This window comes from Ictalurus punctatus, chromosome 3, assembly GCF_001660625.3.
Source record: "Ictalurus punctatus breed USDA103 chromosome 3, Coco_2.0, whole genome shotgun sequence".
NCBI lineage: Eukaryota > Metazoa > Chordata > Actinopteri > Siluriformes > Ictaluridae > Ictalurus > Ictalurus punctatus.
In genome coordinates, this window is record NC_030418.2 from 13,613,306 (window position 1) to 13,632,921 (window position 19,616).

General features: G+C 41.5%; 1 protein-coding gene across 1 annotated transcript in view; it reads left to right on the forward strand.

Moving 5' to 3' along the window:
• lrpprc (leucine-rich pentatricopeptide repeat containing) overlaps positions 1 to 19,616 on the forward strand; it is a 68,115-nt gene that overhangs the window by 37,108 nt on the left and 11,391 nt on the right. The window contains exons 23-32 of the mRNA XM_053679603.1: positions 1,963 to 2,170; positions 6,841 to 6,965; positions 9,066 to 9,172; positions 14,485 to 14,553; positions 15,038 to 15,128; positions 16,397 to 16,539; positions 16,844 to 17,009; positions 17,250 to 17,376; positions 19,169 to 19,257; positions 19,409 to 19,613. Of these exons, the coding sequence (XP_053535578.1) occupies positions 1,963 to 2,170; positions 6,841 to 6,965; positions 9,066 to 9,172; positions 14,485 to 14,553; positions 15,038 to 15,128; positions 16,397 to 16,539; positions 16,844 to 17,009; positions 17,250 to 17,376; positions 19,169 to 19,257; positions 19,409 to 19,613 (1,330 nt within the window). The remainder of the gene's footprint in view (positions 1 to 1,962; positions 2,171 to 6,840; positions 6,966 to 9,065; positions 9,173 to 14,484; positions 14,554 to 15,037; positions 15,129 to 16,396; positions 16,540 to 16,843; positions 17,010 to 17,249; positions 17,377 to 19,168; positions 19,258 to 19,408; positions 19,614 to 19,616) is intronic.

Sequence of the window (19,616 nt, forward strand, 5' to 3'; positions counted from 1 at the left end):
GGGCCTTTTATCACCTCCTCCCCACCCTTGTTCTCTCACTGGCGCTGAAGCATGCATCAGCAGCAGGCCCATCAGAGGACGGCCCAGTTTCCTGCCACAGATGTAAACTTGCTGAGGAAGATCCGTTCAAGCGTCTTATACTGCTTTTACCCAAACCTAAGCCTTCAGAAACTACTCATCGCTTAATTTGTTTTCCAAGACTTCCAACCATCCTCTTCAGCTAATTAACAAGCCGTGCATAAAATGTGAGCGTTGGTGGCGGGAAGACGTACAAGTGTGGAGTGCAGTAAGGGCCGGGAAATAGATATGCTGTTTTAGAGGAAGTTCGACCTTCAATTTTTGGTTCCAGGCTTTTGTTAATCCTCCGATTGTGCTTCATTTTAAGCATTTCTATAGCCAGTAACTGACATGTGCAGGTCAACAACCATTCACTCTCTTGTATTCAGAGCTCTTTGGATTTTTCAACCCAAGGAAAACTGGAAGCAGTATTGCTTGTTTTGGAGGGATACAGGTCAAAAGCTTCAGTTAATGTTTATACCAAACATCAGAATGGGGTTGTGGGGGCGGATTGTGATCTCGGTGACTTTGTCTGTGGCATGATTTGTTGGTGCCAGACAGGCTGGTTTGAGTATTTCCAGAAACTTCTGATCATCTGGGATTTTCACAAACCGCGTTTTATAGAGTTTACACAGAATTGTGTAAACAGCAAAAGCTATCCAGCAGTTCTGCGGGCAGAAACACCTTGTTCGTGAGAGAAGTCCGAGGACAATGGCTAGACTGGTCTGAGCTGACAGGAATATCTCAAATAACCATTGTGGTGAGCAGAAAAGCATCTCAGAATGCACAACACACCAAACCTTAAGGTGGGTGGCTTACAACGGCAGACGATTAGATCAGGGTTCACTCCTGTAAGTCAGGAACGGAAATCAAAGGCTCTAGTGTGCGCAGGATCGCAGAAACTGGACGGTTGAAGATTGGAAAAAGACCAGACAAGACATGTTTTTAATATCTTCATCTATGCAGTTTCTGTGAGTCTTTACCCTAATAAAGTGGCCACCAAGTGTGTGTTTCTGCAAAAAACGACGTTTAAAAAATAATGTTCTTTTGTCCATTCTCATAAAGGGTGCTGCTTATTCTTGAGTTTCTGGAGACTGTCTGAAAATCATGATTGGATTACTTTCATAATTGATTAGTTGGCAGATTATTTTTTTCGGTTAATTGGACGGGGCTTGGCAGACTTCAGTACCATTTTATTTAAATCTGTTTTAATTTCAGTAGCATTTTATTTACAAGTTTATTTAAGTGCTACAAATATAAACGTCGGACTAAAACTTTACACAACTGTGTGTCCAATTAGGTTATACTGAAAAGAACCCAACACACAGATACACAACAGAATATATATTATTCATTTAGGACTGTAGTTTAATTCAGTGCTTTTTGTGCATCCATAAAAATAATGCATAAATACTTGTGTATATAATATAAACTAAGTTTATAACTAAGTATATAAACAGTAAACTGAAGAAAGTCAGTGTCGGTGACTCTGGGTGTCTGCTAAAGCTAGCGGCGTTGCATTACGTGCGTATGACGTCATGCGCCGTCGACTAGGAAGCGGCTTGTGTTAAACAGCTGGTGTTCCTTTTGAGACCATGTTACCTTTCTAAAATTCACACACTAGACGCTAGAGTACACAGTGCATAGTGTAAGTGTACAGTACGTCATTTGGGACACAACTTTTAGTATTTATTCTCCGAAGCATGTTTACAGAACAGAAGTAAAGTAAAGAGTAAACACACCCCGTGCTGTGCGCTGATCAACTAATCGATAATGAGATTCGTTGACAACAATTGTCATAATCAATAATAATCATTATAATCATAATGCAGCTCTAGATTGGATACACAACCAAAATGGCCAAGCACATCACTGATTTCATATTTCTTTCTCTCTCTCTCTCAGAGGCAGTGGACATCCTGAAAGAGATGAAAGAGAAGAATGTGACTATATTGGACACCACGACAACCAGGTTGTTCCACACACTCAACACAGCCGCTCTGAAGGGGGACATCGCCACCATCCGGCGCCTGCAGGACACGGTGTTCACCTTAGGCCTGGTCAAACCCACCAGCAACCTCTGTTCACCATTGGTTTCTGCTTACCTGGAGAGGTAAGAAATAAACCCTACCCTTTTTTTTTTTGCAGACTTTAAAATCTTTGACAGCTTTGGGAAGGTTTCAGACTCACTAAATTGTTACCAGAAGACCATACAGATAGCCATCCTGTTCGTGTGAGGATAAACAGCTATCATTTGTCTTTGGGCTAAATCGCGAAATTCACTATGGGGGTACCCACGTTCTGCTTCTCCAAGCTGGCCGCTCAGCCCCACCCCCGGTCTCTTTTGAGGTCTATTCGCGAGAGCTGCTTTTAAGAAGATCAGCTCATTTGCATGTTAATTATGCACCCTGTGCTAATTGCTGGATTTGTCAGGGACATGCAGAGCACCGCGTAAGTGCCCCCCCCCACCCCCCACCCCTCCCTACTGGGGAATACATGGGTTTACATGGTGTTAGTAAATATACACACACACGCACGCACCGGCTCACTTGGTTCCCCTTCTAAGACTGTTTGTTTTCCTGTCACTCGAGTGGCACAAACACGCCAGCACGGTGCGATGTTTAATTGCTGCCTCGTGTACGATAAGCTTTCTAATTTAACTCTGGTTCATTAGAAGGAAGAAATGTGGGGAAGCCGGGCGCCTCTCGGCAGAGAGGCAGATAAACTCGCTCATACTCAGACACGCACGCTGCAGTTGCCAACCAGACACCAAGTGCACAAGTTTTGGTTAAAGTCTAGCACAACTAGGATGAGAACGCACATCTGAACTGCATCTGAATAGCGGTTAGGGTCAACTAAAAACATAAAATATGTTACAATACACGTTTCTGAGATATGGCATATGTCTGTATGTCAGTGTGATCTGTATTTTTACAACGCTTACGGACTCCTCAGTTATTCACAAGATTTTTTTCTGTCCTCGCTTTGCATTATTTCAGAACGGTTGATTCATTTTGAGTCCTTTTCTCTCTACATGTCTAACTACAACCTGACCGCGTGCTATTCTACCTGGACAGTTAGGACTGCTTTTACTCTGATGCACACCGAGCAGCCATAACATTACATTCGCATTAAATGCCTAATATAGTGTAGGTCCCCCTTGTGCCTCCAAAACAGCTCTGAGCCATCGAAGCATGGACTCTACAAGACCTCCGAAGGTGTGCTGTGGTATCTGGCACCAAGATGTCAGCAGCAGATCCTTTTAAGTCCTGTAAGTTGCGAGGTGGTGCCTCCACGGATCAGACTTGTTTGTCCAGCACATCCTACAGACGCTCGATCGGATTGAGATCTGGGGAATTTGGAGGCCAAATCAACACCTTGAACTCTTTATCATGTTCCTCAATATATTCCTGAGCAATTTTTGCTGTGTGGCACGGTGCATTATTCTGCTGAAAGAAGCCACTACCATTAAGGAATTACAGTGCTCTGAAGGGGTGTACTTGGTCTGCAACAATGTTTAGGTAGGTGATGCGTGTCAAAGTAAAATCCACATGAATGCCAGTACACAAGGTTTCCCAGCAGAACATTACCCAGAGCATCACACTTCCTCCGCTTACTTGCCTTCTTCCCATAGCGCCATCTCTTTCCCACAACTCATGATGTAAAAGAAAACATGATTCGTCAAACCAGACCACCTTCTTCCATTGCTCCATGGACCAGTTCTGATGCTCATGTGCCCACTGTAGGCTCTGTTGGGATTGGACAGGGGTCAGCATGGGCACTCTGACTACTGACACAGAACACTGTGTTTTCTGACACTTTTCTATCATAACCAGCATGAACTTTTTCAGCAATTTGCGCTACAGTAGCTCTTCTGTGGGACCGGACCTGACGGGCAACTTCACTCCCCACATGCATCAATAAGCCTTGGGTGCCCATATGACCTTGTCATGACGATCAGTGTTCTTCACTTCACCTGTTAATGGTTTTAATGTTATGTCTGATCACGTTTCAGCATCCTGTGTTCGTATGCGTGTAGTGCAGCAGGTGGTGGGACTCTGGAACAAGTATCCCATGCTAAAGTTAAAGTTGTGTCGCACCATCGTGCAGCACTGTTTCAGTATACGTCGCTACGATCATGTTTTGCTCAATTTGTTTTCTTATTGATCCTATTCGGCAGTTCTGAATAAATAACTGAGGATATGAAATCTGTGTTCCAGGTGACTAGGCTGTGCTTCCCTGGTGTTTTTGTTCTGTTGAATGCCCCAGAAAACCAGGAACGCATCATTTTTAAGATATTTTAAACCCTGTGAAACACTGTTAGCAAACCTAAATGTGATCCATCTTGTGTATTGTGAAAATGTTTTCAAGTGTCTTCAAATCATATCATTACCATATGAGTTTTGCCTTATTGCCCACCCTTAGCGTGAAGTGATGATATTGTCTTGTCTTCAGCCCTCCCTCGTCCCGCAACTTTTTTTTCCTTCTCCCCCTAAGTCTCGAACGTAGTCCCACCCCATCTTTGTCTTCCTCTGATTTCCCATCAACCCTCCCTCACTCTCAGTCTTCCCCTCTCTGTCATCCCTCGATCCTCTCTGTCTTAGAAAACCGTGCGGAGGGGAACAAAGCAGCGCATGTCAGTATGTCAGCTATAATGACTTAATGAGTGCTTCTCTATGGGATTAACTCTGACAGCCATCAGCACGTCGCCACGCCGACCACAAGCGCCGCTCCTGATCCGTCCGTCTCCCCCCCCCCCCATATTTTCACTTGAGTGGAACAAAGGGATGTGGCAGGAACTTTTTTTTTGCACAAGGGGGCTGGGAGGGACTGTAGTAACAGTAACAGGAAGGGAGGAGAACAGTGCTGTCAACTGGGCACGAAAAGTCTGGCACTTTAAAAAATAAATAAATAAATAAATAAATAATAATAAAGAGTGCTACTTGCACACATTTGACAAAGAGGTGTGTGTGTCAGAGGAGCTTTTGAGGATATGGTAGTTGGAACATTTGAAGAGCAGGAATGCAGGTGGACATGACAGTCGTGTCATGCAGCTAGACAACTCTCATGTTGCTCTGTGACTGAAACTTAACCATGGATCACAAATCTTGATGTCAGTCCTCTGACAAACACACGCGCACACACAGACACACTCAATTCGCCATGTATATTATTTAACAATACAAAAAAAAAGCCCAGTGTTTTAGTGGTCTCCTCTTTCAAGGATGTGGAATGGATGATAACATGGGTGCCAGTCTGTGGAACAAAAGAGGAGGTGGGTATGAGCGAGAGATAGAGGAGAGAGGAGCTGGGAGGAGGAGATGAGATGAGCTTTCTTGTCTAATTCTTCAGGTTCTCTGCGCAAAGCACTCACTCATGGTTTTTTTTATTTATTTTTTTATTCTCCTGCGACTTAATTGGCTGGAAAGTGCTTGACATGCAAAGTTGGTGACATTAACGGGTACATGTTGCAGTAAAGGCTGAACACCAGTGACAGCTAAATTGTATCCAGGGAAATTATGAAGCCTTCAACATGGTTAAGTCTTTTTTTTTTTCTTTTTTTCTGTTCCTCCTGAGGGGAGCGTAGTTGGAGGCAGGGGTGGCTCACAGTGGTAGAGGGGGGTAATTGCAGTTTGGTGGGATTCGTATCCTGTTGATGGCTCTGAAGGTTCCTCTGAAAAGTTGGTTCTTAGCCATTAGATTTGATTTGGATGTTTTAGTTTGGGAATGGAATGGGCGTTTTGAAGTGCGTGTGTGATTAACGTGTTTTTTGAACACTCTATCAGAGCGTCTCCTTAAAACAACTGCCATTTGTTTTTAGTTCCAACTGAAAAGTAAATTTGAAAAACTTTTATTGTATATTATATTGTAAAGGGCATCTCTGTGCCTCTCTCTCACACTCGCGCTTTCCTCTCTCTCTCTCTCTCTCTCTCTCTCTCTCTCGCCCGCTCTTGAGTGCATTGCTCAATCAGCTGGCGTGTGTTTTGAATTGGCTCTTGACTCCCGCGTGATGAATAATATTGCCGCTCTTCATTTCAATTAAGCCCGATTGCCTAAGAGGAGTTGTCATGGGCCAGGCTCAATCACCGCTCTTGTTTTGTCCATCCTCGCTACTCCTCTCCTCTTATTTAGCCCACTAGCAAGGTCACCCCCTGTCCGAGGCACGTTCTCCTGCCCTGCCGTATAGTCTCAAGGGTCGTACCCGCTGCAGAAATTACACCTGTTAAAACCCCGGCGGTTCACTTTCCCACCCTGCGTGCCCCCTCCCCGCCGGTGCCCTCTCTGCTTTGACCTCGGCGTGATTGGCATGGTAATTACCCAATCACTCGATGGCTGCCATTGCAGTCACAATAGAGCGATCTGAGTGGTGTTTTTCTCGTCTGATTCTCTCGCTTTATCCCTCCGTCAGCCCTCTGTCAGGAAAGCGCTGAGCTCTTTGTTAGGCTGAGGGAGACTGAGGGAGGTAGAAAGAGAGGTAAAGGGAGGGAGAGAAATGCAGCACATGGAGTAGATCTAATTTTGTTGCCTTGTTCTGTCAAACAGCCCAGTAGGGGGTGAGGGCTGGAAGAGGAAGGTGGGGTCTGAGAGAGCTGGGAAAGGCTGCTGACCTTATGCCTATGTCCTTACTGAGAAAATGGGTTTTGTTCCAAAGTTCGGCTCACCGATCACGCTTTTAGATCTATGCTCTACACATCTCACGACTCTTAGACTGTTTTTAGTAGTGAAGTCGTAATAATAAAGTTGAACCTGGTCTAACAATGGTGTGTGTGTGTGATGTGACAGTGGGGATGTGATTGGAGCTCTGGAGGCTAGCATGGAGTGCCAAAAGCAGTACAACCAAATGCCCCGGATTCATGACGTCATCTGTCGCCTAGTGGAGAAAGGAGAGACTGAGCCACTGCAAAAAGGTGACACACATGCACGCACTAAAAGACTCTACTGTCCCTCATTAGGACTTCTGACGAGGAAAGACTTTTTCCATCATCAATCATTTTTTTCATTAGATGCACTTTTACTAATCCAAATCCAGAACCGATTGCGTACGTTTACATGCAACCAAATAACCTGTTAATAATCGAATTGAAAAGCCTTCATGCAAACAGCTCGGTCGATCCAATCGAGCTCGATCGAAATGAAATTCAAGGGGATCGAAAAGGGTTCTGTAGAGCTGAAACAATCCGGTAAATAGAAGAGGAAAAAAGCAAACCATGTAAATGCTCGAATCCGACTATTCGCCCAATCAGAATAGATAGGCAATGATGCGTACATTTACTTACGTCTTACATCTTGCACCACGGAATAGCTGCGTCGTAAACGTCAACACGTAGTTGAATTGGATTGCAGCGGTTAGGGTACATATAAACAGTACATTCTGAATCTGAAATCGGATTGAATTCGTTCGGATTGAGGAAAATGGCTGCATGTAAACATACTTCATGAGTACCTGTGTCCATTTCTTATCACATAGCGACACACACGTTTATTTATTCATCATTTATGGAGGTCTTGGGTAGGGCTGGGTGTTGTATTGATATAATATCGATATCGTGATAAATGATTATGCGACACACTTTTCTGAGATATTGTTGCTATGATAATGTTTTAATCATTACAAATGAAATGGTACTGGACGGATGCTGTTGATTTGGGGTCATATATATATATATTTTTTTTTACTTGATCTGTCTGTCTGCGTTAAAGAAAAGTCAAACTCAGTTTAATGTTTACATTTTTGTTGTTTACTTTTTGGATTTTACAACCATTTTGCAGATGGTTAGCTAAATTATGTATCGTGATACATGTCGTGTATTGTAGAAATGTCCTCGGGTATCGTGATATGATATATTGTTGTCATATTGCCCAGCCCTGGTCTTGGGTTTCGGTGCTTTTTCACAGTCAGTCACATTTCCACCATGGAAACATGGAAAAGAGGATTTTGTGTGATATATATATATTTTTTCTCCCCCCCAAAATGAAATGCCTCAATGTGAATAATAAAAACAATAATGTTGTCTAATTATGACAAATCTCATCAATATCAGATCTGACTGACTAAAGAATTATCGTGAAAAATTGTGATCATAATGACTTATAATTAATTGATTTGTCAAGCCTTGCTTTAAAAAAAATAAATAAATAAATAAAAAATTGTTACCGTGTGAGTGAGACATGGAGACAGACACCCAGGCCTCCAGTGGGTCTAGTTGAAAACCCTATAACGGCATATTTTTAATGATCCGTGTCGCCGTACAGGCTGTGGAGAGGGTTTAATGTTTTTGTTTGGAGCCGAGTGTGTTTGGAGTATTAAGGCTGTGAGACCTCTAGGCTGGGGTGGAGGACCACTTTATCCATCCACTCCCCCGTACTCACCTTAACCTTCCCGCTCTCACTTAGACACACAGCAGACCCATGGCCCTTCCCCAAACACACACTAATGTGATTTTCTCTTTAAGCGAACTAACCGAAATGTGTGCGGTATGAATAGAGAAATCAATTCGGGTGGAATTATCTCTTTGCTCTATTCACTCTTTTGAGATGCAAAATCCCTGTCAGGCTATGACAGCGTGTGTGTGTGGGGGGGGGTGTAAGAGTGAAGTGCACCAGTGGATGTGTAGACGTGCTTGAAGTCTTCCAGTGAATGAGTGAAGAGAGTGTATGTAGTGTAGGTAGTGAAGTGATTTGAAGCATCCTGCTAGACACAAGAATTCCCACACGCTCAGTGTGTGTGTGTGTGTGTGTACTGGCAGGTTTTAGTTAAGCTGAACGCACCCGCTCACCCTCTCTCTTACACACGCGCGCACACACTTCGATGAAGCATGATTGAGTGTGATTGTATCGAGGGCCATACTCTTGAGGCTGTTCTTTGCACAGCCTGCCGGTTGGCTCAAAAAAAAAAAAAAAGATCCACCAAATAAAAGCATTCTGGTAACTCATGTACAGACTTACATAGTATTTTTTCCCCCATTTTCTCTCTCTCTCTCTCTCTCTCTCGCTGTCTTTCTGGGTAGCTATGGATTTTGTGAGCCAGGAGCGTGGTGAGATGATGATGCTGTACGACCTTTACTTCGCTTTCTTGCAGACGGGCCGCTACAAGGAGGCACGCAAAATCCTTGAGGTAGGAACGCCAGCATTGTGCTCGAAGCACACGGCTATTTAATCTACAGCCACAAAGCCATTTCCACTTTTAAACGACTCTGGCCACAAAGCTGAAACGAAGCTATTCATTCCACGCAGTAAGCAAAGCGGGGGGGGCGCTGGAGGAGACGCGCGTACATAACAGTACAGGTGTGATTATGAAAAGGGCAGCTTTGATTAGCACTCTAAGCACAAGTGCTCTTTACTGAAGTTTCCCCATAAGTGCTCAGGTGTTGAGCCTTATTTCTTAAGTGGCCATGAATGTGGTTCTCACATCCACACACACACACATATATATGATATGAGCATTGCAAATGGATTTCTCTTGCATATTGTAGTTGTATTTAAATCCTCTCTCCATCTTTCAGCATCTCTAAGAACACAAGCGAGTCTCCCGGCACGTTTTTAAATGGCTTCGGGACCGTCTTTACACTCCCCTCCATTTTGCTTTCCATCTTTACGTAAGCCGTGAGGTCTCATGGGTCTCCTCTTCTTCTGAGAAACAGCCCTGACAAAACCATTATGATGTTTAGTTAGGCTTGTTGAATATATCGAATATATTCATCGCCCTTTCCGTGTGCGTAGGTGCCCATTTTGGTGTGGACGCCTCTCTGAGCGTATGCTGATGCTGAAAGCTTGTCTTCATTTGTATGTGGAAAAACGAGACACATAACGTGTTTATATATCAATCTTTTTAAGGTATTTCTGTATAGAGTTGAGCCTAAAAGTTTGCATGCCCCTTGCCGAATCTGTTAATCTTAATCCTGTTATCAAAACAAGAGGGATCATGAAAACCCCCATGTTGTTTATTTAGTGCTGTCCTGAATAAGCTATTTCAAATAAGATGTTTACATATAGTCCACAAGACAAGATAAGAGCTGAATTTATAAAAAAAAAAATTAGTCTGTTGAAAAGTTTACATACGCTTAAGTCTTAATACTGTGTGCTGTTACCTCATGCTTTGTGAGAGTTGTTCATGAGTCCCTTGTTAGTCCTGAGAAGTTAAATTACCCACTGTTCTTCAGAAAAATCCTCCAGGTCCTGAACATTCTTTACTTTTCGGCATATTCTGCATATTTGACCCCTTTCCAACAGTGATCCAATGTGATGTTGTTGAAATCCATCTTTTCACACCGAGGACAATTGAGGGACTCGTACACAACTATTACATAAGGTGATGCTCAAGAATGCAACACGAAACATTAAGAGCCTGGGGGGTGTAAACTTTTGAACAGGATGATTGCTGTAAATTGTTAGTATTTTTTCTTCTGGGAGACATGTCACTATCTTATTTAGTGTCTGAAGGGCAGTACTAAATGGGGGACCAAGAAAAACAATGGTTCCATTATTTGCAGATGGTTTGGGTTTAAAAGATAAGATGAGTAGCAGAAGAGTGCCAGGTTGCATCCAAAAGTGAAAGCACTTCAAATCTCTTCCACCATTTAGAACTGCACCATAAACGACGCAGTCCGAAGAGTGTGTTAAACTTTGCGCTGCTGCTGTAACCGGACGCAAAGCCTGCGGCAGCCTGAAAGGGCTTTTCAAAGTATGTTTCAAGCTTCATTTACTCGTGCTGCGCCTTATGAAAAGAAAAGTTCCAAGTGGCGCGATTGAATAACTAAGGCGGTGGTCTAGCAGTGGTTTTCTTGGGTACCACCAGGGGGCGCCCGGGGGGCCTCAACAATTTGGTGTGAAAAATAAATACATGATTTTAAAAAAATTATTTTTTTCAAACAACCACACACACACACTCAATTCCTAATGTAATGTAAAGATGTAAGATATAATTATTAATAAAAAAAAAAGGGGGGGGGGGTATATTGGTATATTCAGAAGTCAGAAGACATTTTGCTAAAGGGGGGCCTCGGTCAAATGACACTGCCATTTGGGGGGCCTTGCCCTGGAAAAGTTTGGGAACCCCTGGTCTAGCACATCCCTGTTGCAACAGTGGAACAGAAATACCGAAATATATATCGTGTATCGCCATTCAACCTAAAAATACAGACATATGATTTTGGCACCATATCTCCCAGCGCTAGTTGAGTTACACCTTAATTATCAAATGTAACAAAATGGGTCCAATAGCATATTAAAATATTAATAATGAAACCTCAAGATATCAGTCCATAGTCTGTGTTTCCCCATTCTTAAAGTGATAGGAATATTCTCTAACACATCTTATGCCCAACCCTTGTCTTTAAAACTGCTTTCAACCATATTTGTGTTCTCCAGGCAGCTTTTGGACAACCCCAATTATTTATTTATTTATTTATTTATTTTAAACTCCTATCTATCTATCTATCTATCTATCTATCTCTATCTCTCTGACATTATACTTGAGTAATTATTTTTTTGTGGTAGATGTTTTACGATGCATTATTCAACTTCATTAAAGAACGTCATGATTTTTCATTGTTTCGAATTTTTGAATCCCTTTTTGTATTTTTAAATCATCATATTTGTAGATCCTTGTAAAGTAGCTTAAGTGTATACCGTTACGTGATCTTTCACCTGTCTCCAAAGCGGTCTGATAATTCGTGAAACTACTTCCTGTACTGCAACGTGTTTTTTGCCCTTCTATCCTCTCTTTTCCAGGCCGGTGTCCTTCCCTCACTCTAACACTAGCTTAACATGTAAGATAAGGTCGAATGAGGACATCTCTAGCACCTTTCCTACATCCTTACTTTAGTGTTCAGGTTTCAGGCTCTAAGTATCTTTGTCTTAGGTTTCATGTATAATGATATGGAGAACGATTGACTACCTGCCATATTTTTAGAGATCATTGTTTGTTGTTGTTTTTTTTCCTCTTTTCCAAGTTAATTTTCTAAGTGTTGACCTGGTAAGGCTTGCACTGAGTGATAAATGATTTTTACTTTCTTGCCCCAATTGGTCCCTATCTCACAGTAGCTTACAATTGGAACGTGTATGACTGCAGGTGAAGATATTTGAGGAAGAGTTTATATACATAAGAGTAGCTAGCATTTGTTTGATTGGCAGCAGAGAGAGGAATGTCGTCCTGCCCACTCGGAGAGCATGGATAATTATGCTCACAGATACAGATAGCTGTGGCATCGTCCGTGTTTTGGACTTTGGACCCAACGCTACAGCGAAATTATTAGGAGCCATTCGAGTGAACATCTAATCAGAGGCTGTGTACTTTTATTTGAATGAAACTACTCTATGTCATGAAAGCTACATGTCTCATGGCAGCAGAGTTTCCATTTTTGAGTGTGCCCTGGCCATGTGGTCAATCAGTCTCTCATAACCTACTCGAAAATGTAGTTCGTACGCCGTTTCAATCCCGCTTACCACATAAATGCCGTCTGTGTTAGTGGAACATCAGGAGTGATCTCCTCATGGCCAGCTGCAGGATTGCTCAACCAGGCTGTGTGATTTTAGTGTAGGGCCGCTCCTCAAGCCTCTACTGACTAATTAAAAACAATGATATCTGCATAGCGCCGCCAGATACTGGCATCAGTTGTGACCCAGATAGGGGCTGTAAGTGCTGCTAATGCCGTGTGTTCGGCAGGTGATTTTTTTTTTTTTTTTTTTTTTTTTTTTTCGTGTCCGTAATTGTGAGATTGTTAATAATAGTGGGTAATTATGTGAAATGAATGCAAACGATTTGACGTAATTAAGATGGTTAGGAAGCAGCGCTGAAGGAGTGTTAGGTGTAAGTGCTTGCTAGAGAACGTGACCTGTTTGAGAGAGCGATGTTCGTGCGGAACTATTTTAAAGAGCTGATGACTGAATGCATCATTCATGCTTTGCACCACTGACTGCAGTACTATTACAACAGAAGGCAGAAGTGTTGACATTACAGTTCATTAGAGATAATGTCAGTTTATATACAGTGTCTTGGAACAATTAATTGCAATTCAAATGAATGAGTAAATATTGCTGTATATGCAGTGTTGTGGTATGAAGACACTATGAACTGTGCCTAATGGGTTTGTTTTTTGTTGTTGTTTTTTTTAAAATAAAGTATCCATGTATACCGATCCGCTATAACATTAAAACTACTGACAGGTGAGGTGAGTAACATTTGATGATCTCACTACAATGCAAAAAATGATTTTGATAATCGATTAACCTGTCGATCATTTCTTCGATTAGTCGGGTTAAACGGCCATTTCTTTTCTGTATTTTTTCGAAGAAAAAAAAAAACATTGTGCAAATTGAAGGCTAAGAATCTATGTGGGCTGCGCTATACATTGTGTAAAGGATTTTTTTCAAATATCAACATTTATATTTTAAAAACAAAGTGATTGTCCACAAGCTTTAACACAGAAGTTAAATCACTATATTAAAAATGCTAAAAATAAATAAAAGCACAACATGTTAAGTGGTAAGAGGTTGAATGTTCTACAGTAATACATACATTCTCTCATCTAAAGACAGTAACACGTTACTTTATTCTATAAATGTACAGACACTTCTTACATTTCTATACAATTCCATGTTACAGCCCCATTACAGTTACTGCTCCCATAAAAAAACAGTTACTTTTGTTTCTAAATAGAGCATCGAACAACATATTTGATCAAAATGAATATTTTAGTCAGAGTTATTGCGCTTCCTTCCTACCGTGCGCTGTTTGTTTGACGCGCATGTGTGGAAGTTTAATGGAGACTCACTCGCTGTCAGGACGAGTCTTTATGTTAAATGGAAATACTCTTGTGAATGTCTAACATTTTACAGATAAGGATGCAAACGTAAAAATGTCATTTCTGCACTGAAGAACACATTAAACAGCACACGCATCTGTCGCAGCATCTGACCCGACAAGCCACGTTGATACACTTACGAGTTTGTTTGAAGCGCTTAATATAAAGAATTCTTATAAAGAATGTTTCGGACGACCCGGATCATGCACATTTCCTGCAGAAGCTCGCTCTGTGATCTCTGCTGTTTTTCACGTGTTCTATTCATAGCAATACGTTTTTCACGTGTAAAGTGTCATCACTAACGGGGGCTGGGTGTTATCGAATATTTTAACTATCGATTAGTTGTTGCAGCCCTACTACAATGGCACCTGTTAAGCGGTGGGATATATTAGGCAGCAAGTGAAGAGTCAGTTCTCAAAGTTGATGTGTTGGAAGCAGGTAAAATGGGTGAGCTTAAGGATCTGAGTGACTTTGTCACTAAAAACTTTATAGAGAATATTCATTTTTGTCTTTTTTTAAATTATTTATTTATTTATTTTTTTAAAGGGAGCCAACATTTGTTGACACTATGTTTATATTAACATACAGTTGTTGTTGTTTTTTTGTTTTGTTTTGTTTTTTACAGACCCCTGGTTTAAGGGCAAGAGCTGGTCGACTACAGTGGTTTGCAGAGAAGTGCATTGCATCTCAGCAGGTCAGAAACGCTCATGCGCGCACATACCCATGCTCATACACAGATTAATACTCATACTCATGCACAAATGAATGCACATAATCATACTCATCCACATACCCATGCTTATGCATAAACTAATACTTGTACTCATATTCATGCTCATAATCATACTCCTGCCCATCCACATACCCCTGCTCATGCAGAAACTAATACTCGTTTCGTAATCCTGCACATGTTCATGCTCAATCATACTCATGATCACGCACATAATCATGTATATACTCATCCACGTACCCATGCTCATACACAAATTAATACTCCTGTACATGTTCATGTACATAATCATACTCATGATCATCCACATACCCATGCTCATGCAGAAACTAATACTAATTTCGTACTCATGCACATATTCATGCTCATAATCATACTCATGATCATGCACATACTCATGCTCAAGCACATGCACCTGTACATCATGCTCAATCTTTCCCTTTGACAGATGGAGCCTCTTGAAAACATGGTGGATATGACTGCAAAGCTTTTTGAATGTGACAGAGATGAAATGTACCACTACATGCTGCGCCTCTGCAGTAAGTTCCATGTAATGCATCTGAAAGATATATACAGATGTGTACATGCATACAGTTTTGTTTGTGAAGCTGCACAGCTGGTGTGAAGGTCAGTGGTTGATTTTGATAGTGAGCAGACAGTACGTTTGCTCAGTACGTTGGTCATTTACCCTGCAGTGGAGAAGCCCTGCACATCTGTTTTGCGTGTGTGTCTGCAACAGAGCTGCAGTCTCAGAGGCCCATAGACACACACTTAGCCTCACAGCACTTGATTGTTCTCACAGCATGGAGCTGAGTGTCGCCAATAGCTTCCAGCAGCGAAAGAAAAATGTGTGCGCGCACTATGCACATCTGTGAGTCTGTGCGCAGATAGACAAAACCAGATGAGCGGTAGTACAATGAGTTATTGTTCTATCGTCATCACGCTTCCAAATCTTCCAAAAACGGAAAAGCCAGCGGCCCCATTTGAACTATATTTCTAAATTAAGTCTCTAGTTAGGAAGATGATAAAGCTGTGCATTCACCTACAGTTGGCCATCAATTTTGGGTCTTATCTTTCGGTGCATTCTATGCCTTTGCATTTCAGCCATAAATAACAGAGCCTTAACACACGATCCTAAAAAGGGGGCTTTCATCAACCGAGCACAAACAGTCACTAGGAAAAAAACAAAACAGCCTGATCATTTGAAAATTCCAGTTAACCAGTGGACTACAGCCAGCCAGCTAGCTGATTTGCATTGTAAAACCATGCTAATTAAAACCTATGGTGAGCGACCAACGACTATGAAAACCAGTAATGCTGTGTAGGAGTATAAAACAGCTGTATAAAAGCCACAAGAAAATTGCAGCATGTTCATAGATGTAAGTTCTGATTTAATGGGCATGTGCCAACATTAGCTAGTTAAGTTGACCTGTGTTCTAAATCTCATCGCTCCTAGTTGAATGTTAAAAAACAAAACAAAACCTATTGCTGATTTGTTCAGAAAATGCACAGAAATCAGGGTCAGCTAACAGTTAGAAGGCTGCAGTGGTTCCCCTTTACTAGCCATCTACCCTGCCACTGACTGCTTTAACATGGCCGCCACCAATCTCCCTCAGTGCTGTGCAGATTTTCGGAGCCTCCGAGTAGTTCCAAATCATCAAAATGCAGACTGCATCCCTGGGTAGAGGCTGCGCACTTCAGAATCGAGTTTTGTAATGGAGTTGGTGTGCATGTATAATGTTATTCACTTGTACAAATGGATTTATTTATAAGACTTTTACCTCGCCCACCACCCCGTGTTCTCCAGAGGACATAAATGACTGGCAAAAGGCAGACGCTTGCTGGACTAAGATGCAGGAGGAGAATGTGATTCCCAGAGAAAGAACCCTGCGCCTTCTTGCTGACATCCTCAAGAGCAACAACCAGGAGGTGCCCTTTGACATGCCGGAGGTAAATAAACCCACTATTTGGTCCACCTGTTGCTGTCAAATTGGCCCTTAAAGCTGCAGTACTGAACTTTTGCCTCTCTATCACCATCTCTGTTTGAAACATAAAATTGCAAGTTACTGCAACAACTGTTAATGATGATAAGCATGATGGAACACTTGAACTCTTTAATTGGCTTGTAGAGTCATTGGATCGCAATCCCGTGGAAAATGTCTCATGTGACCGGTTTAACACTTCCCTTTTTTTGTGACTATTCAAAACTGTGGTGAATTGGAAGGATGCACATGTTGTATTTTTACATGTTCAGATGTGGTATGAGCAACCTGAATCCGAGGAGCATTCTGAGGACGCCAAGGAGGAGAGTTTCAAAGTGAAAGAAAGTACTGGTTCCACAGCATCTTTTTCAAAAGAGACTAAACCCCATGATTATCACCTCACTGTGATGACTCTGAGCAAAAAGGGGAAAGTTGAAGGTATGCTCTTGTATAACTAGTAAACCATAACATTGTGTTCTCTTGGTATTAAACCTGTTTTTAATTAGGTTTAATACTCTGTGTGTGTGTGTGTGTGTGTGTGTATGTATATATATATATATATATATATATATATATATATATATATATATATATATATATATATATATATATATATATATATATATATATATATATAAATAAAATATATACTTTTTCCTCCACATCCTCCTCATACAGAGGCCTTTAAGGTGGTGAAGGAGACGCACAGGAAGGGTCTGGCTCTGGGAGCTGGTTCATATGACATCCTCATCAGGGCCCTATTGGCCAGAGGAAACCTGAAGGATGCCATGGAAATAAAATACATGTGAGTCTGCCCATGTTGCTCATCCTCTCACTCTCAGGCTGATTTGTGTAATTTGCTTCATATAAATTATTTCACACACTGGCACATGATCTCAAACACTTGGCTATGCATAGAGAAATCTGATTAATAATATATGTTGAGTGTTTTATTGTTATAAGAATACAATATTCTTTTTACGATTTCAATATTTCAGTACAAATCATGGCAGGCAATTCAGTACTCAGCTCAGTACTTTGACATCTTTATTTCAATCACCTGGCGTTACACTGATGTATTTTGCCTAAGTACAGTACGAGTCACATTGAATGAATGTGATAACTCATTGGTATATACAAGTGGAATTTGGTGTTATTAACAGAGACTTGCATAATAACCTAAAATTATGAACAGATGCCATTTATTAAGGCAACCAGTAGGTAAAAGTTTTCATTCTCAAATTTCAAGCTTATGCACCTAGAAACAATCAATAAATTTCGTCTAGTTTGTGTTCTGGCATAAATTGCACCCAACACGACGGTCCCTTTTGGAAACGCTGCAATATTCTGAGGAGCTTTCAATTTTTCAAAATTACCGCAGATTTGGGACAAGACACGGTAAACAAGAGTACAGCTAAAAGGTCTTATTTACAGCGAACATCACTGAGAGAGACCGTGCAAAACAATTTCATTCAATGGCAATTTCACCAATTCGTCATTTTCTGCAACAAAAAAAAAGAAAAAAGCAGCATTGCAAATAGCATCACAAAGTTTGTGGAAAAAAAAAAAAAAAAAAAAAAGGCGCAGCAAAATCGAGCAAATTTGGCCGCAATAATAATAAAAAAATTTTTTTAAAAACCCGCCAAAATCCTGTACGGACTGACGAGATGATGATTTTATTTATTTATTTATTTGTTCCACTATCTATCTTGAATCCTCTCTGAATGTCAAGTTTACTGCTGTGGAGCTTCATACTGCTCTTACAATACATCTTTTTAAAATAGATAGCATTACTCCAGAGATCTCAACACTATTTAGATGATTCGGTCATGCTAACGTTTGCCGTTACTCTGCATACACTATAAACAGTGTGGCTACAATGCCATTGGTTCATCATTGAGAAGTGTGTGACAGCTACGTGAGCAAACAAAGCACAGTTGCACAAAGCCAGAAAAGCAGAAAAGGCCTAATATCCAGTGCTTGTCTCCCTGTAGCTGAGCATCTGAAGTCTTTTCAAGCTCTTGTGAATCCCTGCCAGAGTACTGAGTCCCTGCTGCTGATAACCGTTTTGTGCGTGCGCATTTGTGTTACGTCGATGGCCTTTTAGTCTCGAGTGGACTGGAGGGCTTAGCAGCCAGATTAAGAAGATTGGTAATAGAGGAGTGGAGAAAGAAATAGATGGATGGGATTGTGAACTGGGAGGGGGGTAGAGGAAGAGAGGGATTTTTCCAAGCTCGATAAGAAATGTGACCCCTGAAACAGCGGCAATCTGCCGAGTGGGCTGCTCTAGGCTCATAGCCATGGCGATAAGGTCCGACTGCAGCTGCTCAATTGGCCCACAGAGCTAATCTGGATGGAGAATGTAATAAGAAAAAAATATTTGATTGAGGTTGTAGGGAGCTAAAGGACAGAGGAGAGGGCATCTGGGACCTGAGAAAGTCTGCCCGAGCAAAACACACGTCTTTTACTCCCTCACATGTTCATATCTTCTTGGTGTTTTATTTTTTGAAAGAACTTAGATGCCAGTAAAGATGTCCTGCACATGTGATGTTCATGTTTGTTCTTAGGCTCTGATAATGTCCGCTCTTTCCCCACAGTGCTTCCAAACACATTGCAGGATTCAAGCTGAGCGAAATGGCCAACAACCTCCATATAGTCACACTGGTAAAGCAAGGAGACATTGAAGGTTGGTCAGAAAAACCATTGTTGTCTGTCTAGCCAATCATTTTATTCTTAGCATCTGCTTTTTTTCAGCATTATTACTAAATATTAGTAATATATTACTTTTGTGCTAAATCAACATTAGTCTGTCTCTCTTGTCTGTCTTTTGTTTGAAGGAGCCATGGCTAGTCTAAAGGACATGCTACAGACTGACCAGGTGCCCTCCCATCTGGCCATTACTCGATTGGTCCAGGGCCTGGGTAACCACGGAGACATGGAGGGCATCCAGGAAGTGGAGAGCTTGGTTAAGAATTTAGGGCCCTCTGTCAACCTATCCTACATGCTGTTTGCGAACAACAAGGCTATGGCTCATATCAAAAAGTG